The sequence below is a fragment of the Cyprinus carpio genome, chromosome B11, assembly GCF_018340385.1.
Source record: "Cyprinus carpio isolate SPL01 chromosome B11, ASM1834038v1, whole genome shotgun sequence".
NCBI lineage: Eukaryota > Metazoa > Chordata > Actinopteri > Cypriniformes > Cyprinidae > Cyprinus > Cyprinus carpio.
In genome coordinates this window covers 16,397,976-16,423,623 of record NC_056607.1, presented here as the reverse complement: position 1 = coordinate 16,423,623, position 25,648 = coordinate 16,397,976, and the positions used below count along the sequence as shown (strand labels likewise).

At 37.3% G+C, this 25,648-nt stretch overlaps 2 protein-coding genes across 8 annotated transcripts in view; both read right to left on the bottom strand.

The window, feature by feature from the left end:
- Nucleotides 1–1,212: 1,212 nt before the first annotated feature.
- On the bottom strand, nucleotides 1,213–10,211 carry LOC109060890 (MDM4 regulator of p53). 3 transcript variants are annotated; one of them, XM_042734225.1, is made up of 11 exons: nucleotides 10,056–10,211; nucleotides 9,348–9,445; nucleotides 8,634–8,708; nucleotides 8,395–8,528; nucleotides 6,906–6,955; nucleotides 6,364–6,428; nucleotides 5,032–5,137; nucleotides 4,763–4,923; nucleotides 4,435–4,623; nucleotides 4,280–4,348; nucleotides 1,213–3,454 (listed from the first exon to the last, which is right to left on the bottom strand). In XM_042734225.1, the coding sequence occupies exons 1-11, from the start codon at nucleotides 10,186–10,188 to the stop codon at nucleotides 2,888–2,890; spliced, it is 1,647 nt and encodes a 548-aa protein (XP_042590159.1). In that variant the 5' UTR covers nucleotides 10,189–10,211; the 3' UTR covers nucleotides 1,213–2,887. The 3 variants fall into 3 exon arrangements, with proteins under 3 accessions (XP_042590159.1, XP_042590160.1, XP_042590161.1); XM_042734226.1 differs by having other exon boundaries at nucleotides 4,435–4,608; XM_042734227.1 differs by having other exon boundaries at nucleotides 9,859–10,180.
- A 739-nt stretch (nucleotides 10,212–10,950) lies between these two features.
- LOC109060853 (plasma membrane calcium-transporting ATPase 2-like) overlaps nucleotides 10,951–25,648 on the bottom strand; it is a 119,842-nt gene continuing 105,144 nt past the window's right edge. For 3 of the 5 annotated variants that reach the window (XM_042734220.1, XM_042734222.1, XM_042734219.1), the window contains one exon: nucleotides 10,951–17,135. In XM_042734220.1, the coding sequence (XP_042590154.1) occupies nucleotides 16,896–17,135 (240 nt within the window). In that variant the 3' untranslated portion in view covers nucleotides 10,951–16,895. Of the gene's footprint in view, nucleotides 17,136–25,250; nucleotides 25,453–25,648 lie in introns of all 5 variants that reach the window. The other 2 variants (XM_042734221.1, XM_042734224.1) reach the window with 1 other exon arrangement.

Here is a 25,648-nt window from a genome sequence, read left to right as displayed (position 1 = left end):
AAACGCACACAATATTGATGAAACAATGAGCAGCTAGACAGTACTGAACACATCACTGCTACAAAAGTGACTGTCACTTCATTTAAAATCATTCACAGTTATTTAAATAGCCTGGCCATAACTACTGTATAATAAGTGAAAACAATGAGCTGTCATTCCTCCTGTGTGACGGGTCTATGACTCATTGTACATGCAGAGCTAAGCTGTGCCATTAGCAGTCAATGCATCAAGCTATTTCAGGATTTCTAATAAGTATTTATCATTGGGGGAATCTTACTTAATGAAATTCACATTGTCTCTGCATACATGACAGCAATGGATGACTATTTCAGCCTAGCTGCACCAAAAAAAAAAAAAAAAACCTTGCAAAAGCCTGAAAATGACGGCAACCTGGACACGTGGTCAAATCATTCCTTCATGCATTGTCAATACCAGTTTCTCAATCAACACATCTTTCTTAGAGCTACATATTGTAAACAAAGGTGGAGAAGTACAAATAAACCGTAGAAAGACACAAACTGTGTTTTCTTCATCATGAGATCAAAAACCATGACAAATGCAGAGAGCATGTAAAACTGAAGCTTGAAACACTGAGGGCATTTAATGGTCTCGTCCTTCGACGAGGACATTGAGCTGTTTATGTGTGAACCTCTCAGTGACCAGCTACTGTCAGTTTAACAGATCTAACCTGATGGTAGGCCCATTACGGCGAAGATCTGAGATGGTGAGAGATTAGAGGTGTGATTAGAGGAAGAACCCAATTATCCCTCAGCATGAGACTTACCCCTAGAGATACTTCCGTTATTGATTTCCAATTACATCACTGCGTCTTCCATTGGACAAGCCTGATAGACAGAAACAAGCAGAATTTCATGTAGACTTCACATTATCACAGAGACACATTAAGCACATGAACAATGGATTCAATATGCATTATGAACAAACTGGCTTTTATATGTTGAGAATAAACTATTTAAAGAAAGGAGGGTTATTCAAAAGATTGAAAGACCATAGTCAAAGGCAGCAAAGCAAAGAGATTTCAAATTATTCTGAAGAACTGAAAGGCTGTTACTGCCTCCTTGTGGTAGAAAAAAAGTTTTTTTTTCTTTGGTAACACGAAATGACAGTAACAACTGGTGCAAAAGTCATTGATTTAGCCTCTGAAATAAATTGTCAAAATAAACTGTGAAAATACTGCAAAGAAGCTGCAAGTAAAACTGAAAAACAGCATTTATTCCCATTGGTTACATTACTTATTTTACAGTTAAAAACAAACAAAAATGACTGTTCAAATTAAATCTGAGCAGAAAACAGGTTTGGATAAAACAAGCAAACAAACAAAGCAACCAAATAGACTTCATTATATAACTGCATTGGCTTAAGATTAATTTGTTTTCAATTCCATACTATGAGGCATATAATGGCAGTGAAACAGCAGTGTTTGTACCACACACACACAAAAAAAAAAACTTCCAAGATAAATTTAGATTGACATCCTCAAAAAGTTAAATAACAGCATTTATTAGAAAAAAGCAAAGCTAGTCCTATTGGTTTACGGTGTGTGAAAGCTCTTTCAACGTCTAATGGCTGAGGACAATAGATTTCCTTTTCAAAGAGTCCTCAATTGCTGCGCTTCATACACAACAGAGACTGAATCCACTTTGTTATGGAAACAACACAGTGCTAAGAAAAGCAGAGGACAAATACCCTAAAATCCCATACAACTCTGGTAAATTTTACTTAACACTGCCAAAATACAGATGACCATTTTAAGACAAAAAAAAAAAAAAAAAAAAAAAACACAATGGCAGTATGGTAGACTTTGTTTTTAAAATACATTTCCATAAACGCCACTTCATGTGGCAGTTCCTTAACCTTCATAAAACAGGCACGTGTGAAAATGAGAGACAAAATCCTGAACAGACAGAGCACAATTGTCCTCAAATCATAGATGAGATCTGTTCAGGTATAGAAAAACAAACAATGGAAGGAAAGAACTGAGCACCTTCAGCAACCAAAAGAAGAGTTAGGAAGTGAAAACCATGGCCATTGGCCTAACTACTCTTTTCTATTGTAGCTCCCATATATGAAAAGTTTAATACTTCAGATCTGTAATACAATTGGATTTCTTCACTACAGCACAGGAATGACATGTGACTGGTCATCCCATTTGATGTCATCAACCAAAACTAAGTTTATAAATAAATAAATATTCCCATATAATCTGCTTAAAGCACCTGTGTAAAGAAAAACCGTTCACCAGGTGTACTAAATATCATGCAGGAGTGATTCCTAGAGCTTTAGTCTTTAAGTGCCTGAAATCTGCAAGAGGGAAAAAAGAAAAATTATATTCTATTCTTTTACAAAAAAAAAAAAAAAGTTAAACCAAAGTCAAGTCAAGTACATTGAAAGCACTATAGCACACTGTCTGGTCAGTTTAAAGTAGTAAAAGTTAGGATTTGAATTATTCAAGCAGGCACAAATACTGAAGCCATGCATTTCTCCTGGGTCTAATAATATTTTTGACCCATGATTCACACCTTCCCACTCTCGGTAGTAAATCAAGGCAGCTAATCCTCTCTTTCACCTTACAGATGCTAAGCAGATGCAAAGAGATCATGTTTTGTTAAGCTAACAAAACAAGGGCGAACCAACAATACGAGGTCAGTTTCTTTAAATTACATTCTGTACATTATATATACTTGATTTGTACTATACAACATAAATCATCATTATACATACACTGTACTATTACACTGATACACCGTGCTTTCATTTTAGCCCAGAAATGGTTTGTCAGTCTCCCTGCCTTCTTCCATATAAGGGGACATTTTTAAAACTAGTAAGTGTGCGTTTATAACACGTGCATGGCTTTAAGATGTTTTGGTCATGCTATGAAGGTTTTAATGACCTTCTGTATAACCTGGCCACAGCCTGGGCAAGGAGCATGAAATTTGTGCAGCCTGCGGGCACAAGGGAAACAGGTGATCAAGTGAGCTGTGCGGCCGTGGATGATGTTGCCGTTTCGCGGTCGCACTCGGCACAGCTTGCAGGGTTCCAGTATGGCCTCTGGTTGGCATTCTGTCTCCATGTCCAGCGTGTCCTGGCTGTCTCCCTCTGAGCTCTCCTGTAAGTGGTGGTGAACCTGGGAAGGACCCTTTCCTTTAGATGAAGAGGTGGATGATGGGGGGATGTTTCTAACGACATGGTGCGAGGGGAGGACGACGGGGTCAGACACAGTCCTAAGGCAGTCAGGCATGTCGATTCCATCATCATCCTCCTCGTCTTCATCCCTCTCCGGACGTGAACTGCAGGCGGGGATGTCTGGCACGGAGATTGAGTGCACAAGACGAGGACAATCCTTGTACCAGTCTTTCCGCAGAGCCCAACAGCGCATACAGTACCTTTGAAGAGGGGTGTTAAATTTGCGGCACTCTGAACACTGCCACGCATCCTGCCAAAAGAAGAGGTCATTTAAATAAGACATGCCTTCCATGTACGTATAACTATTTTAGAACATAAACAATCATATAAAGATCACAAATATACACAAAGAGTTATTTAAATCTCACCCTTTAAATATTAAATTCATTGTACAAAACTGTTCGAAATTTGGGAGGAGTTGGACAGAAAAGATTTCTTAAAGGGAAAGTTCACCCAAAAATGAAAATTGTGTCATTAATTACTCACCCTCATGTCGTTCCAAACCCGTAAGACCTTTGTTCATCTTCGGAACACAAATTAAGATTTTTGATGAATTCCGAGAACTCTCTGACCCTCCCATAGACAGCAAGGATACATCCACGATCAAAGTCCAGAAACGTAGCAAGGGCATCATTAAAATAATCCATGTGACAGCATTTAACACCATTGACATTGCTGAATAAAGTTGTTATTTTTGTTTTGTTTGCGCAGAAAAAGGATTTTGTAGCTTAGTAAAATTAAGGTTGAACCACTGATGTCACATGGATTATTTTAACAATGTCCTTGCTACGTTTCTGGACCTTGATCGTGGTAGGACCCTTGCTGTCTATGAGAGAATCAGAGAGCTCTCGGAATTCATCAAAAATATCTTAATTTGTGTTCCGAAGATGAACCAAGGATCTTATGTGTTTGGAACTACATGAGGGTGAGTAATTAATGACACAATTTTCATTTTTGGGTAAAATATTCCCTTAAGTAGGTAGGTCAATATCATCATTGGCCATTTAAAAATAATTTAAAACCGGCTGATCACTAATAAAGAACAGCAATAGTACTATTTTTCTTATACGTATACCTGTGTGGAGATCTCAGTATCAGTGTCATCACTTAAACACTGAGAGTCATCATCCCGATCTTCTTGCATCTGAAAGTGAAAATGAATTGCATTTAGCTGATGATGAAGACTCAATGTTAAAAACGAAACAGTCAATAAAGAAAAAACAACATTACCTTCCTGTCATCTTTACTATCTTTCCGGGTCTCCTCTTCTTCATGTGGGGACTCAGCATCACTTCCCTGCTCCAGCACTGCCTCCTTCATCTCCACACTAACTTGCTCGCTCTCTGCCTCGTTCAGGAACCAAAGATCATCTGTGGTGTCAGAAACAATGGCCGTGTCCTCGTCCTGTCCGGGAGAGAGCTGTTTCCTCAGTCTAGTTGTGTGACAGTCTTACTACAATGACTAAACTCCAATAAGACTGAGGTTTTTTTTTTTTATTCTTGTATTTCTTCATGAAAATAACCATATTAATTATGTTCTGGTTATCGTGCCCTCTTACTTGATTGGTGTGAATATCTGTTGAACCGTTGCTCCGGCGACTGTAATTACTTCGCAGGTTACCCAGAAACCACCAGGGCAACCCAGAAAGGTCCCACTCTTCCAGAGTAACGTCCAGTTTTGGCCGTTTGCAAGCAGACCTGGGCAAGCCATCTGAGGAGTCTGTAAGATCAATATCTGATCTTAAATTACATATTACAATGGAAAAATTGATGGATAAAGATAATATTGATTACATTATCTAAAGTGTGTTTGGTGGTTCATGCTGACCTTCATCAGGATCGCGTGGCCTGCGTTGCGAGCAGCTCTGCGTTGCACCAGTGCTGGAACTACCAGCAATGAGAGCCTGTCCAGAGCTAATCAACCCACTGGAAACCTACACGGTAAGGGAAAAAAGGGAATCAGCACACAGTAATGACATGACACTCGGTAGGACAACAGTTCCTTCACAGCAGACGCCCGTGGGTGTGGCAACAAAAGGCCAAGTTCTCACAAGTTGTGGGAGGGGAAAAAATAGGAAATTTCTAAAAAGGTTGCTTAGAATGAGTCACAAATGATGGCGATATTAGACACCGCTGCAGCTGTAAGTGCAAATAAAGTAGCAACAATCAAGTAGACACCTTGTATCTAAATGACATTTCACCAATAATACTAGTAATGCGTAATTACTAGTAAAAAAAAAAAGAAAAAGAAAAAAGCCAATCCAAAATAACACCTTTTAAAGTTCATATTATTATAAATCACTCAAAGCCTTTCTATTTACATTCTAGCACAAATTAGCACAAACACATGACGGTACCAGGCACCTCCTCCCAGACTGCTTTTCCCAACTCCACCTAACTTCATTCCGCCAACTCACAACCGTAAACCGTCATGCCAATGGTGTTAAATGTGGATGGGCGTATGACAGAGGAGAAAGGGGAGAAAAGGGCCTGTGAACTGAGAAGGAAGCTGCAGTCCTTCCGAAAGAACCAACGACGCAGAGAAGGAAACTCTGAGCGACAAACAGAGACAGGTACTCTGTCCCCCAGCAGCCAGGCCCATGCTGGTGGCTTCTCCAGAAGGACCACCAGACCAAGCCGGCCGTGGGGAAGTACAGAGACGGTGCCACTCTGTACAGATAAGGCTGGCGGAGACAGCTGCCGCCCTCCCCTTCGTGGCAAACGGGCTACTGATCATGATGCAATTCTACACACAAAAAATGCATTGTAGCAAAAATCTGAGCAACTACAATGGTAAGGAAAAGATGTGAAAGCTTGAGAAGACAATTATGGGCATTAAAGTAACACTGATTAGAGCACACATTAAAAAAAATAGAAAAAGCTGACAAATGTAAAAGGCTGTAAGTATTGTATGCTTAAAAAGCACCCATATAATGACCTAAATCATTAAAAAAAAAAAAGTACAATACATTTTGACCTCAAAATGCCCTGCATAAAGCACTTTTGTCAGCCTTTCATTTACAAAGAAATCACAAGTAACAGAATTAATCAATAAATTAGATTTATCATGATCAGGATTTATTTGATTTTTTGATCAATTGTTTGCCATGAAGAGGAGTAGTGGACACTGTTTCTCCTCTGCACCATGCTTTAGTTTTACCTGACCAGGATCTTCACTTGGAGACTCATTAGAATCCTTGCCGACTGAAAGATTCTTTGCTGCATCTGTATTTCAAATAAGACACAGTAACAAAACAAACAAAAGAAAAAAACCTGCCTTTTATACACCAAGCACACCTCAAGCACACTCGGCCCAAACGTAATGCCTGAATCTGTGGTGGAAAATGGTGTTTCTAATAAATATTAATATTAATTTTATTATTTAATCTTTTATTTAACCTTGTCACGTATTTAATATGAACTCAAGATTCTGTATGAAGATTGCACAGTACACTAACCTGATAATACAATGACAAAGTTTGCGGGAAAAACATAAAAAAAAAAGGTTTTACATACCCACTGTAGCACACACATCACATTCAGACACACACACACACACCTCAAAAAGAAAGGTGGGGCTAATCAAAATAAAAGAAAGCAAGAGAGTAAAAGGGCTAAATGACAGCATGACAAGTCATTCAAGATCATTCAAAATATGCATCTTTGGGAGATCAAATTCAACAACAAGAAGAATAGACTTACCCGAATTATTCAAAATAAACAAATTCCTCTTCAACATCTCGTACACAGGGCTATGAAAGGCAGAAAAGAAAGACGTAAATACCTGATATAAATACCATATATATGTTTATTATCTCAAGGTATTCAGAGTTAGCTGTTAATGGGGTAATTCACCCCAAAAAAAAGACCACTCTGTTACCATTTATTCACTCTCATGTTGTTCTAAACTTGCATGACTTTCTCTCTTCTACCGAAAATAAAAGAAGGTATTTTGAAGAATATTGGTTTTGGTGACAACTGACTTCCACTGTATGGATATTTGTCCAAACTAGTTATGGGCGATATGGGCTTTAAAATGTATCATGATAATTTCTGATATTTATTGCGATAACGATTTCAAAGACGATAATTTAGGGAATCCTGTTTTTTTTTTTTTTTTTTTAGAGAAAAGTATTATATTTCCTATTTTTACCCAAAATAGGGTGTTGTGAGCAGTACACACGACTGTTTAATTCATACTGGAAGCCGGAGGGCGCCCTTGCGCAGAAACTCCACATATGCATAGCAGAAGTAATGCTCCAAAATAAAATGCAGATAGAGAAATCTTTACTGAGGAAACCTGAAGACAATAAACATGCGATTGCACAAAATACATGGTCTGTGTTCTTCAAGCAATCTTGGGTATTTGTAAAGTGTATTTATAATGCAATGGTAATCGACACAGCCTTTATCACTGTACATAATGCTATAAAATAGTATGATTTCTGCCTTATTCTGAAACGAAAGCACATCTGATCTCAAAAATAATTTATTTCAAACACTCGACTATGTTATGAAGTTAATATGGAGAAAAAGCATGTCAATGAATAATATATCTTTGTTGGACAGCAGGTTTATAAACGACTCATACACATGTAAAACTGTACTGCACATGTGCTACTGTAGTACATTTATTCAAGGCTCAGACCGATTTTTGTCGCATTGTACAGCATTATCCAAACCTGTTCCAGATTGTAGAAGGAGCTGCTCAATTTCACGTCCACCTTCCTTCACATCACTCCACACAGTCGCACACAGAAATATGTCAACAACTAGATTTTATCATTAGTATCACGGGAAGACTAATTCTTATCGTGGGGAGAATTTTTACCGGTATATCGCAAACGATAAGATATCGCCCATACCTAGTCCAAACATTCTTTTATGTTCCACAGTAGTCGTCAAACAGGTTTGGGTCAACATGAGAGTGAGAAAATGAATGTCAGCGCCCCCTTGTGTCAATTTGGAAACATACTAATAAATTATCAGTTGATAATGTACATATTCAGCTGTATTTGACTGCAATTTAAGTAAACGTGTGCGTTTGTGTGTGTGTGTAATTTATATTGGACATCAGCCAAACAACTAGCTGTCTAGATATTGCCAACAACTGAAAAACCAGACACAAATGAGAGACAACTTTCTGTTTTCTCTGCCATTTAAATCTCCTTTCTGGTAGTTATGAGCTCACCTGGGGTTCTTAACAGAAAAGCTCCCCACTTCCAGTAGCTCTCCAAGTGGGTCATCTTGACAGTGGACAATGTGCTGTCTCTGTTTGTCATACAGCTCCTTCATCATGATGTACTGACCCAGGTAGTGTATGACCTAATTAAAAACACTGCCATTATTAAATGTACCATATAAAACTGTTTAAAATCTTATCCAAAGCATGAGTCAATAAGCAGAGGTCAGCTCATAATCACTCCTCACCTCCTTCAGGGTAAACACCTCCTCCTGAGCACCTGCTACTCTCAGGATCTGCAGCAGAGGAGCTCTGGGGTGGACCTGCGGAATAAAAAAACCCAGCTATGAACTCTTGTTCATGATCTTGAAAGTGTATAAAGTAAATGTAAGAATAACTTGGTAGTAATATTTTAAAATAAACTTTTACTGACTGGTATACTGAATTATCCATACATATTTATTTATTTGAAAAAATCATGTTAAAATGTAAATACCAAATATGATATAACAGGCTTGTGATGAATGTTTATTTGTTCATCACTCAATAAACATTATATTGCATTATATGTTTGCCCCCACAATTAAAATGATTTAAATAGCATTTTAAGTCATATTATTAGAAAGACAGAGACAACGGATAATAAAATGCATTTTATATGTACAAGCTATCAGAATTTCATCTTACTAACTGAATCCCCCCAAATTGTATATTTTTACTCAGTTTAGGCCAGTTTGTTTTTTTTAATAGTGAGTAAGAACTACTAACTTACTACCTAGGCCTGACGTATCAAAATAAGACGCAAAACACGTTCATCAATTTTTTTAGAAATACATTTTGTCAACAACAAATATTTTTCTTTTTATCGTTTCATATGTCAGGCTTTACAGGGGTAAATTAACTATATGAAAACTTAAGAATGAGAGTTAATATATAATAAAAATGCATTATCTATTGCTCACCTGAGTCCCTTCCCCTGGAAGAGTCCTGCATGAAGAGCTTGACCCCGTTAACTGAGATGATGATGATGACGACAATGAGGTCATGATTGACTGAAGAACTGTCAAAAAACATATTTATATTCAGAACAACGCCAACGTCTGTTTTATTTAACGTTAGAAAACATATTTATATTCAGAACAACGCCAACGTCTGTTTTATTTAGCGTTATACCAACAAAGTGCTGACTTTCAAAACCTAGTGAGCTGTCTACCTAGACAGCATTTCTGGGCATCATAGATTGACAGCTCGATAGAAACGAAATGCATGTTAATAATATATATACAGTGCACTCGAGTGTTAAATATGATAAATAAGGAGGAAAAAAAGATAAATAAAGCTAATTTTTTTATTTATTTTTTTCTCGAGGGCGTCATAATGTAACTTAGCCATCAGCTAACTACAAAAAAACAATCATTTCTACACCATTTCGCGCGCACAGGACACGTTGGAGACGAAAATGACTTTACTTACCATTATCCCACTTCTTGCATTTGTATAATAAGGTAAACTGTGATAGTTGGCTGGATTAATTTCAATTCTCCGAGGTTGAAACAAGGATGCTAGGCTAACGTGCGCGAGCTATCAGCGTGCTACATTAATAAGCAAACTAGTCGTTATTGTTTAAACTAGACCTGGCGCGATCGTGCTGGTAGTACATTCACACTCACCGTGATATCTGTGAACGATTACATAGTTTCCAGTTTTTAAAGAATCGGAATTATTTTGCGTAAAGAAAGGGAGAGGTTTGGGGTTTTTTGAACAGTTGCAGTCAGTTGAAGTTGACGTGGTGTATGTCGTCATCGGGGTTGCCAGATCTTACGCATTTCCCTTTTTTGTGTCTAACGGGGGCGCTATAACGACCTTCACTGCAAATCCCATTAACCATCCTCATAAATAAATAAAAGTCTGGTGTATGTATAAAGCAGTGTTGGGAAGGTTACTTTTGAAATGTAATAGGTTACGCATTACAAATTACCCTATTTAAAATCCTTTCAAAATTAAGATGATAATATTTTAATTTTAAATCACAACCACCACAAAAAACTCCATTAACTTTGAGATCTCTGAGGTTAAATACAGATTTAAAATTATAAAATTATAAGATATAGTTATGATACAGTTTTTTTTTTATTTTTTTTACTCGGGGTTAATGTTAAAAAATAAAGCATATAAATAAACCCAAATAGGAAATAAAACAATTATTAAATAAGCATGTTTCCTAATGTGTCGTAAACTCCAGAAATATTAGTGTCTCATATTTTAAAGCAGTCAGCGCAGTTTGGTAAAGAAATCAATCAACATTTTAAAAAGTAAATGCACATTGTTATTTAGGTGGGGATTTCCTCATTTTTTTTTAATACTACTACTACATTATACATATTGGCTACACATAGGCCTACAATATATTTCTTATGAGCATTGTGAAGAAGTCAGCCAAAAGACTAAATATATCACATCATGCCACCTTTGCCTAGCTTTCTTCTTTTAACAAACTGAATGTTATCCAAAGAAAAAAAAAAAAAAAAAAACAAGAAATCACAAGAAACCAGGACATGAGCCTCATTGTATTTCAAATTCTAATGGCTTTATTTATATATATAGATTTGTATATATGTATATATAGTTTATATAATAACTTTGACTTCAATTGCTTGATTATCCTTTTTTTTTTCTTCATTTTTGTTCTGTTAGATTTAAACGACAGGACATAAAGAACAAGGCATTCCACATAATCATATATTACAAAAAATAAAGAAAACTTGAATGTGTGCACATTACACACATACATTACATAGATAATACACTTGTGTTAGTATAAATAATGAAATATGGGCATGACTGAATTCACTTCGACAAAAGAAAGCAAGCGTACAGAGAGAGGAAAAGAGAGAGAGAGCATTGTTATGACAGCTAAGAGAATAAATAATTCATATTTTAATCCAATGAATCTGTTGCATAGTTCGAAGCAAGCAGGACTGACATTTCTGCATGATAATGATTCTCACAACAGCTAAATGAAAGAAGGGCTCAACAAAATCTGGATCTTTTTCACCAATTAAAACACACACTGACTGAAGACACTGTTCGTGACTGTCAGATCAAGAATCAAGACCTTCTCCTCTAGCACACACACACACACTTTGGTGTCTGAATCCAAAACACATACTAAGCTATTTACTCCAAATGTGCATTGCCAATTAATGAAATGGCAATTTAGCTGAATATGGTGATTTTTCCCATTCATGTAGCAAGAAGATTGACACAGCTGGGTCAACTTTACATGAATTTAGCATTGATCAAAATGAGCTCAATGCACACTTTGACAACGGAAAACAAACCAAGTAAGTGTACACTACTTTCCGACAAGAATATTTTGAGTCAACTTCTCATCATTAGACACAGATTCGGTAACAGGTTATCCTCCTACTGTCACCTTATAGCCCTTAAAACTACATTACATTAGGTGAGCACATATTCTCTGGCATCTTAAAGAGACTGTAAACACATACATGACACTGGGATACACTGGGCTTTTTAGATTCACCAGTCGACATTTTCAATTCAATTATGCAAAATAAATGCAAAATATATTCACTTTCAGTTGGAATCAATTAAGGCCTCCACACTTTTCCAAAACCCATGATCAAAGACACAGTTTTCTCATTTTTAATCAATTACTCAGGACTAAATCAATCAGACACAGTGGTGCAGGTTGTCCATTGGCACTTCTGTGATCCTAGAGATGTAAAAAAAAATTACAAAACACTACATTTCTGTATCTGTAAAGTGACTGTAAACAGATTTTTTTCCCAACATTTTATCCTTCACTAAGCAAAGCCCTTGTCCTTCAAAGAGATTGTGTTCTGTAAAAGTAACAGAGAAACCTAATTTGAATAGCTTAAGTTATTAATGATATGATTCTGCTTGTGATGAGACTAAATGGTAATGATGTGTTTTAATCTTCCAAGGTGGGGTGGAGGGTGATTACCATAGAAGAACCATTTCTGGGTTTCCTGAAAAACCTTTCAATGAAGAGTTCTCAAAAGAACCATTTTCTTCCGTAGAGGCCACTCACACAGAATGCGTTTTAGCTTTGAAAAATGTGAGACACATGCAGTGGAACGGTGAAAATGAAAGGTTGAACTTACTTTAACTTGAGCACTGCATTTTTATAACACCATCTAGCAAGTTTACATACAAGAACAATGGGATTTAGTGCGGTGGAATGGACACATTCTATGTGAACGGCCTCTTAGTGTGAAGAACATTTTAATAATCCAAAGAAAATTTTGTGATATGGAAAGGTTCCATGGATGTTATTGAACCATATGCCAATGACCTAATTTTAAGAGTGTATTTCACATGCATTAATAACAATGATAATAATAATAATAAAAAGACAACTGCGTTTTTGGATTGAAGACTACAGATTCATTGGCTAATGGAAATAACTAAACCTAACTTGTATGAGTTTATTAAACAATGCTCTCTCTCTCTCAAAACCCTCAAATAGAGGAAAAGAGTAGGAATAAAGAGTAAAGGGAATCAGTGCATTTCAGGAAAGTGAGATGGGAACTCAAGTACGACTGTTGCCTACCTTGAAAACTTAAATCCTTCAGCTTTACTGCGCTAGCGTCTTTCATCTTTGATGGATCATGCATGGATGAGAGGGAGCTGTCTGGATGGAGTCGGTAACCCACACAATAAGGTGATGGAACATCAAAGCTCGTACCACTCTGCAATTAAGCAGTTCAATCGACAGCCACTGCTTATGGCTATAAAAGTAACGAAACAAAGCCAGAGCGAAGCGTAACTGGTAAAAAGACCAGAGATCGTTCAAGCCCATACTCTGGCAGTCATTCCCCAATTCCCACGCCCTAGTAATTAGGAAATTAAATGGAGTAGTGCTCTCTCGTGATGTCTAGACAAGAAACGAGATGCTTTCATCTCCTCGGTATGGAACGTTCTTCTCTGAAACAGCATCGAGTCAGTGTGTGTTTCCTTTGCAGAGTCTACTGATGTGCGAGTGTGCGTGCGTGCAAGTGTTTGTGTGTCACATTCATTCTGGAAACAAGTAAACATTTGGGGACGCCTCATTCCATATGTAATCATGCAGAACATTGAACACATATATTGAACAATTACAATTTTTTTCCAATGCAGTTTTTTTTTTCCCAAGTACAACATGGTTTAAGCTACACAGGACACTAAAAATACCAATCGCACCAGGTTGTACATATTGCTTTGAACCACCAATTTGTTTATAAGTAATGCATGCCACATCGATGATATTATGTTTATACAAAAATAACACCAGTATATATTACTGTTTCATATGAATTACAGAAATCAGATGTTCTATTGACTGCTTTCCCCGCAGCCAAATACAATTTTCATTTCACTCAACATCAGATGTAAATGGACTAAGTATATGCAAAATAAGTGGTTATAACTTAACGTTATATTCCAGTTTTAAAACAATTTTATTTACAGCTGTGGTGTGTTATTTCCTTCTGTCCCCAACCAAGCAAACAAGAATTGTCAGACAACTTCAGTAGAGTAGTAATGCGTTAAAATTCAAAGTTATTGCACGACACCTTGAAGCGATTCTCAGTTTATACAATGCAAGAAAAAAAAGAGAGAAAAACATGTGCAATAACAGAAATTGTTCTAAAGAGCTATTAAAGGGAACCAGAAAAGAAAATGAAAGACAATGGCTTTGATCATTTCCCCCTATTTTCTGCATCCATTCTGATCAAGTAATGAAAAAAATAGAGGTGAGTGGGGCATATTTTAGATCCTCATGGGAAAGAAATATTCAAATATTGATGAAATCCAATTATAAGTTATTCCAAATGAACAAGATCAAAGACATAAATCTGTACAAAGCAACACTTTGGCAGAATTTATATAAAGCTCTAACTGGAAACCGTTCGACTGCTTCCACATCAAGTCAAATACATTTGTACTTTCATTTAACAAACAGTATGTATGCTTCATTTATATCCAGAGCTGTGTATAACAAATGGTTTCACAAAGACAAAAAGTTAAATGATGTACGTACTGTACTGTAATAATCTCTATTTCCCATAGCTGACACTTTGCCACTTTAATGGGTGATACAGAAGTCTCACAGAAAATAAATTATGCTTCATCAGTCTAAAAGAAAATAGAAATTGAGTTCGAAAAACCTCAAAACCTTTAACATTTCCCACTGTAGTCCAACATTCTAATTAGGTGGCAAATCATAATATTTTACACACATCTATCTGGGGCTGCAGGTTTGGAGAACGCTTTTCAGGATAAGGCCATTAAATGCTCACTCTTCTGTTGACAACTCGACCAGACCCCTTGACTTTACAGTAAACACTTAACTATATATATATATATATATATATATATATATATATATATATATATATATATATATATATATATATATATATATATATATATATATATATAAACTGCAATATGTACTCAACTGCTTATTTTGCTCATTTGTCATGTCACCAAACTCTCTGGCCTATACACCTATATTTATATATTTTCCCAAAATATTAAAAAGTACTTAATATAAAAATACAGAACAATTGTAAAAAAGGAAACAAAACTGAGTTTTATATGAAATTCATGCATGCATCTGAACAATAACATACCATGTTCCACTTAAGCGAAATAACAAAAACTACCAGTAGGGGGAAGTGCAGCATCAGCCGACTTCTGTGGAACCTTTCCGTAAACATTAAAGTGGTCCATCTAGGTTTTTTTTTTTTTCCTTTTGTCTTTAGGCAGTGACTCTCTGTGTGTTTTTCGAATTTGGTTGGAAATACAAAATAAACTGCAAAAACAATGGAATATAAAAGAACAATCTATAAAATATGGCTCTGAGCAAGTAGAAAAAGGTGTAATTTGAGGAATCCATCAAACCTAGACTGGTATGAGCGGAAGGTCGGTCTATGGCAGTAGTATGTTTCGGCTAATAAAAAGCACATGTCGTTGTGGCTGCACTCTTATGAAAACAGTCCAATCTAGTTTGTCATCCAGGTTTCAACAGAGCTCACAGGGTCCAACAGAGGCCCTTGCTGCATGCTATTGTGTGTTAAAGTGTTTTCTTTCTTTCTTTTTCTTTCTTTTTTTTTTTTAAATAGCAAAAGCATGCTTACTACGTGCAGTATCCTTACCCTCGCAGGCTAAGTTCAGGGATGGGATTTTGGAGCTCTACCAGTGCCGTCTGAGTAACTTGGAGCTTATGTTGAGCACAGCCTGATGTTAGATAACAAGGAGAACACCTAACTGCAGAGCTGAGGTGAGAAAAAGACTGGATTTGAAAGTACACACATACAGAATCACCTCTATCGCATTTTTTTTCTAAAGAGGATACAAGAAAAAGAAAATCCTATTCATTAGTTGTTATATCCCATAAATGTTAGTAATACAATTCCCATTCCCATACAATCAGACACAGATGAACCTAAAGACAGATACATGCACACTATGATGAGGTGCTGTACCTTCGATAAAGTACTTGGTCAATTAGCTGGGCATTTGTTTTGAGGCATATGAGCATTAACAAGAGACTAGAGATGCCCACTGGGTGTGATTTCGCTGAGATGATGTGTAGGATGACCCTCCCTGCCCCCTTAAGAGCCAATCAGGTATTCTTAACTCAGCTATCCAATAAGTTTATTATAGGCTTTTATTCTGCTAACGTTCACTATAGCAGCCTTACATCTGTACATATAAAGTGATAGAACACCCAAAATGAGCCTAACAGCATCGTATTAACAATGTCTGAACACATGACATGAATGTAGTGTCTGAACCACTTAAAACGTCCAATAGAGCATAAAATCATTTTAAAAACTAAAACAACATGGGTAGCTTCACTGCCATGTTTTTCAAACCACCTTAAAACAGAGCAAATTGAGAGAGAGAATAAAGAGAGAGAAATCTATTCAAATAGCAACTGAGTGCATGAATATAATCGGCTGTATCAGCCCAAAAAAAAAAAAAAAAAAAAAAAAAAAAAAAAACCCGAGACAAAAAAAAAAAAAAAACACCAGAGTATGTAACAGAGTCCTGGGACAAATAACAAAAATGATTACAGCATTACACAAGACCAGAGATGTTGACAATATAAAAATGAGAAAAATCACAACTGTAGAAGAGAGAAAAATGCCAGTGACAGGCTGAAAGAGGGCGTTTGCCGCAGCGTCGCCCTCTAGTGTGTAAGTTAGGCCATGCGTCACATGGGCTGCAGCACAGCCACATGTACTTACAGAGCACTGCTGCTGCTGCCGACACAGTGCAAGTCGAGAGGGGCAGAGGGGTGGGGAGGAGAGGAGAGGAGAAAGGGATCGTAGTTGCCTCAATGGCCGCTGTAGGTGCTGCTGTCTCTCAGATGTGCATCAGCAGGGCTCCACCGGAGGAGTGGTGCACAGGTTTTAAAAACAAAACAAACAAAACAAAAAATCAGATTTTGGGGCAGAAGAACAATGGGAGGTTCACACTGAGAATTCATGGCTGTGAAGAGAGTGGCCTGGGGGCTCGCCGCCACCTTTTCTGGAAGAGGAGGGGAGCTGATCAATCTCTACACAGTCCTCGTCTATCGTGGGGACGCGGGGTTCCTCCTCGGAGAGGGGTACAAACTCAGGGTGGGACATGAAGTTATGGATGGAGCTTCTTGATTCTGGCTTCTCTAGGCCCTCGTATAGGGAGCTACGGAATGCGTTCACCACCTTAATCTGCAGCGAGGAGTTGGAAGACAAAAAGAGAAGAAGGAATTAGTGGGATCATATTGGCATGGGGTCCGCTTCAGAGTGGGATGCGCTGGATCTGGAGGGGAACAAAAATATGCTGGTTCATTTCATTTCAACAATAGCACTCAAGCTCCTTATGAGATATCAAACAAACAAATAAAAACCAACACAAAAACAACAGCACAGACAGTTGAATAGAGAAACGGGGATAAAATGGATACAAACCATGACTGTGATGCAATTTCCTATTTGGGGCAAGTGAATGAGGAAATCAGGCATAAGTGGGACACATCCATATCAATCACAAGCTTCAAAACAATACAAACAAAATGACCACAATCACAGAACCACTGCAAGACGAGACGGACATGCAACCAATGTTTGTTCAATAAGCTATTTAGGAGCCAAAAATGGCAGATGTTCAGCATCGCTTTTGGGTTTATGAAAGCTTGTCAGTAGGGGTGGGCGATACAGCTGTCGGAACGCTACACTGGTAGAAATAGTCAACTGCAGAAATAGAGTATTGTGTAAAATGCTGCCACATGGTAAAAAGAAATGTGCCAAATCACATTACATTCAGGAAGGAACGATGGGAAGTTACTGTTTCTAACTCAAGATTTCCTACAAATGTTTGTCTTAAACCATGGCAAGAAACAATCAGACTGTGTGAATTTTAATACAGTGAATATTAAATGACAGCTAGATTAATTGACTATTTATAGCCAATAAGTGCCACTAAAAAGGATGCTACACTTCATCCAAAATGTCAAACTGGGTTTATAAAAAGTTTACTTCAGAACTGCTTTTAGCTGTTTTTTGTTTGCATTAATAAAAGCAATGCCGAGGAGACTTCAAAGGGATAGTTCACCCAAAACTGAAAATTTGATGTTTATTTGCTTACCCCCAGGGCATCCAAGATGTACTGTAGGTGATTTTTTTTTTCAGTAGAACACAAACCAAGATTTTTAACTTAAACCATTGCAGTCTATCACTCTTATAAAGTGGATGGGAATCACGGCTAAAACATACAATAAAACAAACCAAAAAAAAAAAAACACAAACAAAACCACATTAAACCCTGTGGCTCGTGACGATACATTGATGTGTAAAGAGACAAAACGATCGGTCTGTGCAAGAAACTGAACAGTACTTAAATACTTTTATTTTTTTATTTACCTCTGATTCACGCAATGTCCAAACTGTTAGAACTCTCCTGAGCGCGTCCTCAGCAGCAGGCGCGTGAGGCGTAGTCTTCTTGCTTTATGGCGGATCGCAGACTTATAAGTGCATTACTGCCACCTATCTATCAAATGGACCATTGACACTCCTAATTGAGATTGTAGATAGAGTGTCAATGGTCCATTTGAGAGATAGGTGGCGGTAATGCACTTATAAGTCTGCGATCCGCCATAAAGCAAGACGACGACAACGACGCCTCAGCGCCTGCTGCTGAGAATGCGCATAGGAGGACGCGCTCAGGAGAGTTCTAACAGTTCGGACATTGCATGAATCAGAGGTAAAAAAAACAATATTAATACTGTTTAGTTTCTTGCACAGACCGATCATTTTGTGTCTTTACACATCATTGTATCATCACGAGCCGCAGGGTTTAAATTTGGTTTTGTTTGTGTATGATTTTTTTGTTGGTTTTATTGTATGTTTAAGCCATGATTCCCATCCACTTACATTATAAGAGTGATAGACTGCAATGGTTTGAGTTAAAAATCTTGGTTTGTGTTCTACTGAAGAAACAAAATCACCTACAGTACATCTTGGATGCCCTGGGGGTAAGCAGATAAACATAAAATTTTCATTTTTGGGTGAACTATCCCTTTAATAGATTTTTAATTGATTAATTACTTGTTGCATCACAATGGGCATTAAAATGTGGCTCAACTCACCTAAAAGTGTGCATTTTTAACAGAGGGCAACTGCCAGGAAAAATATCCCATTTATTTTCTTCACAGGGAAACTGATTTTGAACAATCACTTCTGAACTATTAAAGACAAATCTAACTTTTAATCCATCATCAAACAATAATTCAAAACTTTTTTTTTTTTTTTAAATAATCATGTTTAACATGGTAGTTGCTGGTCAAAACTACACTACTTGTGATTATGCAAAAAAAGTAACAAAGTCAGGTGCTGTATTCTTTCAAATGAATATTTTGCAAAAGAAAAAAACAAAATATCTATTGTTTTACATACAATCAATATCTTTAAGTCAGTTGTTTTATTGTTTATTGTTGTTTTACAAACCTACAGCATGGCTTTAGAAGAAGTCTCATGGACTACTGTCATGGTGCTTTTTAATTTCATTTTTTGTTTTTACGCCCTCCCCTACCAGCAGGAGTTCTGTTTTTGTAAAAGAGAGAGGTAAGAGCAGTGAAGGGGTGAAATCAAGAGGGCACGGAGAAGAGAAGAACTGTCAGGAGGTGGAGAGAGAACAGAGAAGATGCTGTCAAATAAGTGAAACAAACACGCATGTACACATATAATAAAAGCGCAGTTCCGATTCCTGGTTTTAATGCTTCATAAAAGCACTTGCTAATGAGTATGATGGTTCTAAAAGTCTATAGACTTAATATGCAGACCAATAGAGAGTATGTCAGCGAACTTTTGTGAGGTATGCTGCTTTGCATGAATGCCAACAGAACAGTTTGTCAGGTCATTTTGTGGTAATGAGTTTTGACAGGCCATTGTGCGTGCATAAGAGGAATCCTTGCTCAGCATTGTACAGTCAAGTTACCATTACCTTTGCTTAAGGATGTCATTTATTTTGATATGCATTTTGTGGGAAACAACATGGACATTTTTTTTAAAATGTTTACTAAAAAACAGTAAAATGGATTTTTTTTTCTCCCCAAAATATAAACTATTAAGAATACAAGTAGACAGAGCATTAAAATGCATAGCATGTGCATTCTGGGTCTGTCAGAGACTCTCTGCACTGTGTGGTAAAACGTCAGAATCTAATCTTGCTCTATTGCAATTTTTATGGCTTCAACCTTGAGAACAACCATAAAGACAGATGTGAATTGGAGTAACTTGTTTCACGAGGGTCTGGAGGATTTTCCCCTTGGTAACAAACAAGTCTGAAGAACCCTCTGACCTACCAGCTCAGCCAATCAACAATGGCTTGGTCTGTTCAATCCTTGTTTATTTCTCAGGTTTACATTCTAGTACCATGCAGCTATGTCAGTTATGATTTTTACCCTGAATGTCTAAGTTACTAAATTCCATCAGCCTGTGAAAAATGCAGGAACAGCAGGCTGAAGTCATTTGTGAAGCATCTACACTCTCTCCTCATAAATTCTCACAGACCTCGTCTTGAATCACTAATTTGGATAACTAAAAAGATGACTGTAGACCTAAAATTATATTCCTATGATTCAAAACTATAAGTGCTCACTTGTATGGTGGCAATAATAATTGGTTTTATTTACAACAAGATCATTACAGCAATAAATGTGAATCTTGAGGATTCCTCAGAAAAGTAACTTATTTCTGGTGTAGCGAATGCACATATGAGCCCTACACCCTTCCGAGTGCTCCCCATAGTGAGTAGGGGTCATAATGATTCTTTTTCCTATGAAATTCGCCCTCTTTTTCTCTTCTCCAGCTCTCACTCTCTCTCATTTTAACACCAGGCCTCTCCCTCTTTTCACAAGTGCTTTCACACACTCACTCACACTCTTCTCTTTGTCTTTCTCTCTTCTTCGTTTGTAGCCCCATTCTCACACTCATGCTTTCAGCCCCCTCATCACATCTTGTGTCTTCTTCTCTGACACCTTATACTCTGTCTCCATCTCTTTTCATTGATATTCTGGAAGGAACTATGAGTCATGGGCTGTTTTTTCCTGCTTTCCTTATTTAGGTTGCATCAGTAGTGCTTTTTGCATTACACATCTGAAAGTGTGTGTTCACGCTCAAGGCAGATATAGGGTCAGAGGGTTCATTTCACCATGGATGGGAGCAATCCAAATATAAAGACAGCTGGTAGGAAATAAAAGGTTCAATTAGGTTCAATCATTTTTAAAATAACCATGTGAAATTGGACAGATGCATTCCAGCTATATCCTGCCAAGCAGTGCATTAAAATGTTAACTGGGTTTTCTACAGAACCGGGAAGTGTTCAGAGGGGTTTTTAGTGTCGATATGCAGTAGCTAGGACGTTGGTAGGTGGTAGGCTCAAATCAGATTATATGAGAATTACAAAATATGTAATTAAATAGTAGTAGTATTGCGTGCACATACAGTATGGTTATAATACTAGCCATAATAACTGGGAATTACTGTAAATTTTCAATATATTATTATTTTTGCAATTAAAAAAAACTATACAGTTTTAATTTAAATAAACCTGAAATTTAATAAAATAATAATATTTTATAAATGAATAAAAATAGAAGTAGATATAGATATATTAAAGAGGTGGTTCACTGTTTGTTTTCTAGGCTTGATTGTGTTTATAAGGTCCAGTCTAACATGTGTTAATGCTTCGTTTAAAAAAAATATATATATTTTTCACATAATTTACCTTTATTCCACACTGCTCTGTCCCGAGAAACACGCTGATCATTTCCTGCTTTAATGAAGCCCCCCCCCTCAGAAATAGGCGATGGGCTCTGATTGGTTAGCTAGCCCAGTGTGTTGTGATTGGCTAAACCACTTCTAGTGCGCGTCTAAACGTCCCACCCCTCAGCTCAGCGGCATGTGCTCCGGTTGTATTGTAAACAACGGCGTTGTTAATATCACTTATCAGTTTGAGCCCGATTGAGAAGCAGAGGATATTATTGAAGAGGATCGTGCAGAACCTGTGCAAGTACAGCTTTTAATGGTAGGCCTAAGTTTTTTGTTTGTTGTCTCATACTTTTAGATACACTGTTATTTGTAAATGCTTCTGCTTATGTTAGCTTTTAATATACGGTTTTATCCTGATTAAAGCTTTATTAGAGTACAGCAACTGCCCGCACATCCGCATTTAACGCTTCTCACAGCTATGTGAAAATAAGTGTATAATTAGAACCGTTCATTGTTGGAGCTGAGCTGAGGTTTGTTACATCACGAACCGGGAAGTTACTTGTTGTAGTCTCTATGAGCCGTTTTTGTAGGCATTAAACTGACAGAATTTTAAAAGACATATCTTTGTTTGCATTGAACTTTCAGCTTTGTAAATTTGCAGATATCGTGTATGTTCAAACAGCAACATTACACACTAACTAACGTTAAAAAAGTGAAATCACAATCAACCACCCCTTTAAAAATGTTGCCTTGTCAATGAAATAGAATGTTTAAGTTGAACCAATTCAATACATTTACTGTTTATTAAAAAACTAAAATAAAATAAACTCAATCAACCTAACTAGCATGTAAAACAACCTAAATAATAAACAAAAAAATGAACTTAAAAAAATTTTTTTTTATACATTACTTTTAATAAAAACTATAATAGCATACAAAGAAAACTAAAATAACGCAGAGTAACTGAACGCTTAATCCCAGGTAAGATCTCGAATAGGTCTAAAAACCTCCTATTTACTTCTATCACATGCACCATTTGCCAACAGCCTTTTTAAAGGGTCCTCAGTTGCTCTCTTTTATTTGCAACAATCCTTTATGCGGCATCCCCTTCAATGGTGTAAAAAACACCATTTGGAATTCGTCCAGAGACAGGCAGAGAGTCAGAAGGGAAGAGTTGTAACGTGACTGAAGTACAAAGCATGAGAGTGGAAAAAACAGGAAGGACCGTGAATGGCCTGCATCTGTCTCTCTGTCGGCCGGTTCATCAGACAGTGAACGTGCCGTGCAGGTCAAAAACATAAAAGGTTGTGCGGAGATGCATCAAAATTGTGCATCAACACACAGACTTTACCTGGGCGGGCCGCCCAAGTATATTTGGTAACATGTTTTTGCTTTTTGTTATTTTTATCCTCTCACACTTTTTTTTTTTTTTTCTGTCCGAGATGATGAAACCATCCCGCAATCGATTAGAGGCCGTTCACGTCGCATCTAAAAATGCATAAAAAACGCCAGCCTCGTTCTCCATGAAGACGAAGAAGTTTAAGTTGAGGATAAATGGATATCCAACACCTGCTTTAACTCTACTACTAGATATATTTAGGGAGCTGAGAAATAATAATAATAAAAAACCTGTACAGCTATGATCAGCTGTTCGTCAATCTTGGCTGAGGTTTCGATCTCTATTTGAGTGTCTACATTTAAAATAACGTGCTTGAGCGTGCAAAAGATGAAGCTCCTATGTGTTCGGTGTGCGTGAGAACGGTTTACTCCCACTGACAGTCCCACATGCGCTGCAGAGACCCACAGAGACGTGGTGGATGTTTCACAGACAAACACCAGGTATGTTTGTGTGCCTGTGCATTTGTGTGATCATGTTTGTTCCACACTGCATTTATAAGAGCAGTTAGGCACATCCAGAAAAACGAATGGATCTTTATGGGTCTCTGCTGGATGTATGTGGTAATTTCACTTTTTTTTTTTCTAAAACTGTATTTTGATTTTTCTGTAACCAGCAGATGGCAGAATTCTGCCCCAAAACTTAGATCAATATCCAGAAACAACCAATTTTGATCATCATTAAAGTGTTTGTTTTTTCCATACAAATTAAATATTTCTAATGCATGCTAATGGTGGACTTGACAAATTTTGAGGTAAATGGATAAAAAGTACTTAATATCCCCCTAAACACAGCATAATCTGTATCAAAATGAATTTCAATAAATAAAAATATTGTTCAAAGTCACACAGTATGTGTTGTTTGTCACATGTAGTAGACCATGTTTGTGCTATGGGTAATAGGAGGATTTCCACCCGGCTACCACTGCAAGTATATTTCAAACCTGTGGGAAGCACTGCAAGGTCATCAAAAAGAAATGACTGTCCAGAGTAGCACACTGTGTCCTTTGGCATTTAACCACACTCTGTTCTAGCATAGGGATAAGCTCTTTTGAGTAATTTGATGCCTGCACTAAAAATAGTTTTCAGGCTTCAACTGATCATATATTCAGATCTAATGCTTCATTCCAACTAGGTGTGACATGACGAGTTTCAGGTCTCAAGTAATTTTTCAAATAATCACTGACAGCTAAATGCTGAGCAAAGTGGCAAAATCGTAACCAGAGCATATTTGATGTACAAAGTACATCTATTTAGAGCTGTACTGTATTCTTTTTCAAAATAAATTATAGAAAAGTGTGCACATCCGACCCAAATTGCAGGAAACATAAAATATCCGCACACTGACTTTATTGCTCCAACTACGATAAATAACACCAAACAGCAGAATTTATGAAACAAGCAGAAAAATTTCTGTGTAAAATGCTTGTAAAACATTTGCATAAATTGGTGCAATGAATTGTCACAGATTACTTAATAGAAAGACACAGATTTTAATTCTGATTGTATTTAATAAATGTGGCCAAATGTGTTGATATTTACTAGGTTTTGGCCAATCAGATATCACTGTCTGTGGTACTAGACAGCAAAACGCATCAAAAATTGTAATTAGCGTCCATCAAAATGTCTTGATGCATGCCATTGTTGATGTTCACAACTTTTACATGGAAGATTTTTTTTTTATTGGTATATCATTTTACCCTTCATTGTGTCAGGGGTAGTTAGGACACAGTGCTACTGTAAACTGGGTATGGATAAAACAAAACAGAATAAAGGAAAATAAAATAAAAATGATTTCTCCTAATGAAAGAAACTAAATAAATGATTTCGCCATCCTGAAAAAAATAAAAAATAATTGTCCTTGCGCTGATAACTTGCATGCAGACATCAACAAGGCTGTCTGCATTCAAATCACACACAATGCACTAGTTCAGGCATTGGAAGAAATGCAAAGTGAATGAGAAAGAGACAGAAATAATGAGCAGAAGGAGCTTTAGTTGGGAAATTATGAGGACAGACTAAAAAAAAAAAGAATGAAAATGAGGAAGAGAGATAGGAAAAGCAGTCTAAAAAAAGGTGGTTACTGATTTACTGCAGGATAACAGGCAGGTCATGAAAGCATTCAGCATTGCCATCATGCAACAGCACTGCTAGTTTGCCGGTGTGTTATGTGGCACTCACTGCCTGTAGTAGAAGAGGAAGCAGGGGCGGGCGCCCCAGAAGCCGCAGCAGAGTTGGCGGACAGGGAGGAAGAGGAAATCCCTACATGGGTGGGGCTAGAAACAGTTTTTGCGTCGTTGTGCTGGCTGACCACGGAGGGCTGGCGACGCAGGGCCCCAGGCACCGCCGTTTGGCCCGTCTGGAATGTATAAACCACATCCATCTGCAAAGAACAGGGACAGGACGAGGGGGGGGACAGAGGAAGAAAAGGAAACAGAGAAAGAAAGAGACCAAGGGGCCAAAAGGAGTGGTTAGAGCAGATAAATTTGTTATTTGAAAGAGAAAGAGAGAACATCCCCTCATCCCACAAATAAAAAGTTCGGTTAGTACTGAGTGAGTCTGGCAGGAGAAGGGCTGGC

Excerpts from the sequence above, each read along its gene's own strand:
- LOC109060890 (XM_042734225.1), bottom strand. The coding sequence starts at position 10,188 with ATGACGACATACACCACGTCAACTTCAACTGACTGCAACTGTTCAAAA. Across the intron at positions 6,956-8,394 it reads TTTTCTGTTAAGAACCCCAG|CCCTGTGTACGAGATGTTGA; the intron begins GTGAGCTCATAA and ends TGCCTTTCATAG. Across the intron at positions 4,349-4,434 it reads ATAGTAAAGATGACAGGAAG|ATGCAAGAAGATCGGGATGA; the intron begins GTAATGTTGTTT and ends TTTCACTTTCAG.